At 42.8% G+C, this 7,057-nt stretch overlaps 2 protein-coding genes across 5 annotated transcripts; one reads left to right on the forward strand and one right to left on the reverse strand.

Annotated features, from left to right (window-relative positions):
* Positions 1–223: 223 nt before the first annotated feature.
* LOC103707698 (uncharacterized) lies at positions 224–3,746 on the forward strand. Of its 4 annotated transcripts, none has more exons than XM_088723706.2 (4): positions 224–604; positions 1,051–1,121; positions 2,141–2,153; positions 3,477–3,746. In XM_088723706.2, the coding sequence occupies exons 1-4, from the start codon at positions 313–315 to the stop codon at positions 3,497–3,499; spliced, it is 399 nt and encodes a 132-aa protein (XP_088579832.1). In that variant the 5' UTR covers positions 224–312; the 3' UTR covers positions 3,500–3,746. The 4 variants fall into 4 exon arrangements, with proteins under 4 accessions (XP_088579832.1, XP_088579831.1, XP_008790510.1 ...); XM_088723705.2 differs by having other exon boundaries at positions 225–604; positions 3,465–3,746; XM_008792288.5 differs by lacking the exon at positions 2,141–2,153 and having other exon boundaries at positions 237–604.
* A 1,120-nt stretch (positions 3,747–4,866) lies between these two features.
* LOC103707699 (Sugar isomerase (SIS) family protein) lies at positions 4,867–5,902 on the reverse strand. Its single transcript, XM_008792289.6, has one exon. It carries the CDS (start codon positions 5,835–5,837, stop codon positions 5,202–5,204), a length of 636 nt encoding a protein of 211 aa, XP_008790511.1. The 5' UTR covers positions 5,838–5,902; the 3' UTR covers positions 4,867–5,201.
* Between the last annotated feature and the right edge of the window lie 1,155 nt (positions 5,903–7,057).

Here is a 7,057-nt window from a genome sequence, read left to right on the forward strand (position 1 = left end):
TATATATATATATACACATATATAATAATTTTAGAGGATATCGAGGTAAATCCTTTGCTATGTTGACGTTGGGCATCAAAATTTTGCATCCCGTGTTGGATGGAATCGGGCGCGACACTTGCCGCCATGATGGTCCAAACGTCGGAAAAATATCTCGAGGACACGTGGAGAAAGCCTGCCTGATATTTCCCTCGCCCTGGGGCTGGTGGGCCCATTAAATTTACGCTATCCCGAGATTAGCTCGGGCTCATAATAATTATTAGTAACGTCGAGACCTCCCCCAGAGCTCCATCCTCCTCCATCGTCCGATCGATGGATCTCAAGATGATGATGGACGCCGGTTCCGGCGCCGGTCCCTGGACGGAGGAGCGCCACTCCTCCTTCCTCAACTGGATGGAGGACTCCTTCGTCCGCCGAATGTTCGCCGGCACCGACCTCCAAGCGTCTTGCTCCCCCGCCGATAACTGCCGCCACCCCCCGCTCGACCGCTACCTCCCCGACAGCGCCACCGAGTCCACCCGCGACTTCCACGGCCCACGGCCGAGATCCGTCGCCGGCCGGCCCATGCGATCGCCGGCGCTGGTGGATGAGGAGGAGCAGCCAGGTACGCCAAGGATCCCACCGCTCTTTTGACTGATAAATGGATCCCATCACCGCCTCCCCCTCCGTCGAGCGTACCTGCTTTGCGTTTCGTACAGCAGTGCGGACGGGGGAGGTGACCGGATGCTCGGCTCGATCGCGTCAGCATCCGGTGACTCCAAGAAAAGGTTGAAAAAAGAAAAGAAAGTAGGGAGAATTACGAAAATAACCTCAGATATTTTTAAGTTCTTGGGCAGCTTTTCGCTTTGGAAGAAGGGGTTGTTGGGGAATTGATGTTTCTTAGGATTATGATGGGCTGCTTGCTTCCGAAGCCGATCAAATTTCCGCAACTCTTTTTGACATCAGCTCTCAGTTCTTTACATAGCTCCCTCGTTGTGCAGTTTTTTTCATGCTATTTATTGTGATTATTTTACTATATATTGAATTGGGGTGTGCTGTTCCTTTTATCAGAAACTCGGCACTCGGCGGTCAGGAGGACGAGGAAGCGAGCTCTTCCGGGATACGATGCATCGCAGGATCAGGTTTATATCTTTGCTCCTCTTCGTTCATCTTTCCTACCGTTTTTGGTCACATCCCGGATAAGAATACGTTAGCGACGGCAGCTTTGAGGAACATTAAGCTTTAAAGCAAAGCACCAAAAGCATTTACTTTTAGGTTGCGTTTAGAAACGGAATAGAAGAGAGTAGAAGATATTTACTCTATTTATTTTTTTTCCAAATATTTGAATTAAATCAGGGATAGAATGGATATTTCTAAAAAGTTTATTCCATGATGTATGATGAAGTGATCTCTTCTGGTGTAAAAAGGAGGATGAGGAAGTTAATTTATATTAACTTACGGCAACTTATTCTGCTTTCAAATCTCTTCTGCTTAAGGAGGTATCACCAAAAGAACACGTCACAGGGCTAGAAGAGCATGCCAAGTGGATGTCAAACTATGCTAGGTTCCAGGAAGAAGAAAAGAAGAAATTTGCCTTTGGGCCTCATATTATCAAAAAGAAAAAAAAAAAAAGAAAAAGAATACTACACAAGATATTATCTGACTGAAAGATGATGGCAAGTCTTAACTACTAGTCTCCTCTTAGATTAGTCTCTGAATGCACTTAACATTATCTTTCTACCTCGTATCGCCTTCTCGTAAGCTTATATACAAATTCTCTACAACAACTGTACTCGAGACATCAATACAGTATGGTGCAAAACAGATATTCTGATGGTAGTTTTCCCGTCTCAAATAAGTGGGATGGGACTGCTTGCTGTCAGTCCATGTAGCAAATCTATTTATGATTAAGTTTTGGTGTTTCAACAGCTCTTTAACTCTTTTTTTTTAAACAGGAGAACTTACCGCCCAGTCTTTTCTCTAAGCAAATTCTAACATACAGTCTTTTAACGATTAACATTTAATTTTCGGCACTGCACACACTTAACCTAGTTTTTAACCCACAGTTATATTATCCCTATTTAGTAACCTTTCATTGTTTTATGCATGTTGGGTGCACCTCCTCCTAATATGGCCTTGCTTTTTATCTCTACTATCGTAGTGCGAACTCCATGGTGCATTCTCACCCCTTTTGCACTCCTGCAAATATTTTTCCTTCTCCTTCTTTTCCTCTCTCAAGCTAAGACTCTTGTGGCTATTGTTTACTTCCTTTTGCATGTGCCAAGTACTTAGTAATGCTATATAATTAGTAAGATGCATTATGTAGCACCTTAATTAAACTAGACTCAAGTCTAGTATAACATACATCATATGTATCAGCCAATAATGTACATCCCAGGTATTACGATTTCTCTTTCTCTGGCATACGTGGAGATTCAGTTAGCTGCTTGATTGCCTTCGCCATGAATATGGAAGGCTTTGGATGTAAAAAATAAGGTTCTTCTCCACTGCATTATGTCCTTGAAACCATCGGTTTATAATTTCAATCCAGTAAAATAATTGCTGCTTCCATCGTAAGGGGAAAAGGAAGTAGTTATAACATTATTCATTTAAGGGAATGAATCTAGACGAAGGTATTCCAGATACTAGGCACATTTCTTTAACACCTATATTCCACTTAGAAAATATAAATCAGAGTTTACCGTACTGAATGTACTGTACTGATACCGAATCGATACATAGTACAAGGGTGCCAAATCAAATACTATACTGAGTATTATCCGTGCTGTAATAAAATAGTATCGATATGGGATCTCATGCCAGTATGGTGAATTTTGTGTAGAAGATACCTTTATGTAAACTTTATATAACACCCCTTCCTATCGCTGGGTGTTGCTTTATTTGTTAATCATACCTCTCATTATATTCCGTTTTCACTGCTTTGTATTGTTGCTTTAAGTTAGTTCCCATTTGACTGCCAAAATATTGGTTACATCTGCATTTGAACTTGTAGCAAAACAGACTGCTGGTTGACTTCTCAAGCCTAAGGTTAACTTTCATTTTTATGGATCTTAATATTGTTTGTAATGCATCACAGTCGCTGTGATAGATAAGACAGAATATAGAACAGGGTACATGCTTCAAGCAAGATGCCTACATAGAAATGGATCAAAATCCTCACTTTTTATAACGGTATCTGCTAACAAAAAGGCTCATGCAATGGCCAAAATCGGGAATAACTTCCCTCAAATATCTTCTTTCTCCCAACTTTCCAGCCTTTGCATGAGTAATCGCGCGAAAAAAAGTGAATTCAAAGGTAATAGATCATCCACTTGCTAAATATAATGCATAGCAGTAAGCCTATTTAATTGAAAGCTGTGCATTTGAGTTTCTTCTTATCCTCATATGCCATGGTTCTATTTCTGTCCTCTTTGGCTCGTTTTCTTTCATACTACTTTCTTGTAACGCATGCCTACTCTTTTAAGGTGGTCCCACAGCATGGAAGCGCAGAGGTAGATGATAGTAATTCTAAGAGGAACCAAAGAGAAGAAGGATGGTGTCTAGCAGTCTCTCCAACCAGCCAAAGTGGGGGAAGAAAAAAAGAGAGGATGGCGTGACTTCGATGATTCCTTTTAGCTGTAGTTCTCTTCTAATTGCTCGAACTATGTAGTTTTGGTTTTGTTAAAGATGAAAGAGGAGTTTCTAATGCCAGTTCCGCTTGTAAGTTCCCTTATCCTGTTAAAGAGGGATTTATGTTTGTTCTGGCATATCAGGAGTCAGTTGATGAGTAGGTAATGCATGCATATGAAGGTGTCTAGTATATTGCAAAGCTAGTCCACATGAAGTTGAATTTATCATTCTGCCATTGTCTCAAGCAACTCAAGCAACCCAAGCAAGGATCAGATCAGAAGAGGACATGTTTTAAACATAGTTAGCAGATTCAAATTATGCCTTTTGATTAAAAAAAGTTGGAAGTTTTAGATGACTTAAAGGAGTTGCCTTTTGAAACATTTGCGGTGTCCTAACCAAGGTCTGAAAATTGATCCTGTATCGACCAAGGATGGTTTTGGTACGTACCGGAATCGATGAAGGGAGTTGAAGAGTATGTTCGGCTATGCCCTGAAAATCTTGTTATGGGCTCTTTCTTTAGCCTTCAAATTCTTGTTTCGGATTTCATATAGTATTGCTTTTCTTAAATGCTCTGGTTTTTTTTTTTTTTTTTTTTTTTTTTTTTAAAGATGTAGATAGCTAGCTAACTAGCCTAGTTATGGTTTCATATATGTGCTAAAGTTAGAAACATATATATTTATCATATAAATAATACATTATACATTTGAAATTATATATAATGTATAAATATTCATTTCGGTATTCAAACGGCAATTAGTTTGCTGGGAAAACTAATTGGTCCATTAAACATGAAAGCAAAACTGGAGCTAAAGCTAACCATCTGAGAAAATAACAAGATGTCTTGAGTAACAGTCAGTAACAAAATTATATTCTTTAAGCTTTCATTCAATCCCTCACCTTATTTCCAGTATGAGTGCCTGGCGGTCGCCGACAATCTGCTCAATCATCAGCTTCGCATTCTATGATTGCCATAAGCAAGCTCGGTACTGTTACAATATTATATACTGATACTAATGATCACAGTAGTCCCTTATTTAGATATTGCAGGTGGACTGTAATTGCAACTTTCAGCAAACATAGAAAAATCAGCTTACATGTAACCTCAATTACATCTGTATGGGAGTTACAGGTTGTATCCAAATGCACCATGAGCCTAAATCAGCTTACAAGATTTTATTAGGAAGAGCTTAAAGATGAGGAACAAAAATATGTGTTTCCAATACTCCTGAAGCCTTCTAACACTAACAGATCCAGATGTCTAATACAACCAACAACCTAAGAATTTTCACAATTCCAAATAAATCCTTGGATTACATTCATCCTCTGGAAGCTTTTGGTTGCAGAATTATCTGAACGTAAATGTGACTTTTTGTGGAGCAAATCTTTCATTCTCAAAATCAAGAAAAAAAAATATAATAGTATAACTAGAGTCCTTCCAGATAAATCGCGCAAGAATTGTGGTATGACTCGTTCTCATTCCAAATAGTAGCAGCAGCAACCCCTTATCCTGGTGGTGGCTTGAGCTGGTTAACAAAAGCTGCATCCCGTCGAGTTGGGTCGACTGCTACTACCAACATCGTTTGCTGCTAAATCTATTCGAGGTTGGTATGGCGAGAGCGGAGGTGGGACGGTGCCTGGCCCAGCACCTCGGCCAGCCTCAGCACTACCATCTCGAACAGCACGAACAGCGCCCCCTCGTACAGGCTCCCCATCGGCAACCTCGCCCCCAGCGGAGCTCCCGACTCCTCCTCGCCGTCAGCCATGGTTTGGGCCGGGATGTACGCCACCGCGTCCGCGCTCCGGCACGCCCCGCTCCCCGCCTCCGGCCGCGCGGTCAGCAGCGCCACGCGGGCCCCGGCGGACTTGGCCACGCCGCAGATGGCGTCGACGGTGGAGAAGCTGCCGGGGCCGGCGGAGGCGAGGAGGAGGTCGCCGGCCGAGACGGGAGGGGTGGTGACGTCGCCGACGACGTGGGCGGAGAGGCCGAGGTGGTAGAGGCGCATGCAGAGGGCCTTCATCATCAGCCCCTCCCGGCCCACCCCGTGGACGAACACCTTCCCCGCAGCCGCGGCCACCGCCGAAATCTCCGCCACCAGGACATCCAGCGGCGGCGGGAGGGCGCGGGATCCGACCGGGGAAGGCGAGGGAGGGGAGGAGAAGACGGATCGGATCTGGTCGCAGATCTGGGAGGCCATGCCGGCCGAGAGCTCCACGCTGTCGCCACTCATTATTCTTGCTTATCCTCAGACCGCTGCCTCCGCGTCCAAGTGATTTCTTATTTGGCAGGCCAGTACCAAGACTGGTTGGGAATCAGCTGCACCCTCTAAAACCGCAAACAGCATTTCATGCTCACGTGGCCGCTTGCACACCGTCCGCTCGATAGAGTTGCGCCGTAGATCACTGCTCGGTTCTTTAATTAAATTAAACATGAAATGGAAACATATAAATAATAAATATTATAAATTATTATATTATTATTTAAATGAAATATATCTGATGTTGATTTATTAAAATACAATTATAGTTTATATAGAAAATATTATGTTCCAACTATAAGATTTAGATGAGACCACGGATATTGGCAACCCAACTGCATCTAAAAATTGAATTGAATTGGTTCGACTGCAAGGTCCACCATACCGGTACCAATAGGTGTACCGGTGGCGGTCCGAACCGGTCCCATACCAGTTCTCCAACGATAAAATACCGGTACCGAATTTCATGCTGATCCAATATGGATACGGCAGACCATGGGTTCGAGTATTATATTTCAATTGCAAAATGCGCCAATTAATCTTGAGCTGGTCTTTCCTACTCCACCTCAGCTTGTTTACAACCCAAAGCATCAAAGCTAGTACTCGCTTAACTTGATATGACCCAATTGAAAGAATGACCATCAGTGCATTAACCGATGGGCTGGACTCAAGCTCAGACCAACCGGACCCACTTGCCCAACAGGAATCAAAGAACGTATTATGGAATACATTTAATTTGCCAATATCTTTATGCATAGCATGTTGATGAAGCTGCAAGCTTAGAATCTAGCTGATGCCCGATCCTTCTAAATATTCAGCTAAAATTCAAAAGCAAGAAGAGAGATGAAAAGAAACGAGAAGCCAGTCGATCATCCAAAGGTGGCTAGTCTCCTCACTTCCGGAATCAACCAACAAACAGTAAATGAGCTAAATATTGTGAGACTTTGTCAATAGTCTGCATGATTGATGCTTGAATTGCTAATTTGGTGGCTCCTCCATGATCACACTCCTCCTCATTCAATAAACCTAAGAAGGAATAGAGAGAAGCAAATGGCAATTGCAGACACTGCATAATATTAGTTCGAGCTACTTCGCTACAGGTGAAGCCGAGGCAGAGGTGGCCATGACAAAACTAAGAGAACTTTAGCAAGATATCAGACATTTCCTCTACACATTTTCAATGGATTGAGGAT

This window comes from Phoenix dactylifera, chromosome 6 (assembly GCF_051530095.1).
Source record: "Phoenix dactylifera cultivar Ajwa chromosome 6, Ajwa_hap1_PhDact_Kaust_v1.1, whole genome shotgun sequence".
In the NCBI taxonomy this organism is placed as follows: Eukaryota; Viridiplantae; Streptophyta; class Magnoliopsida; order Arecales; family Arecaceae; genus Phoenix; species Phoenix dactylifera.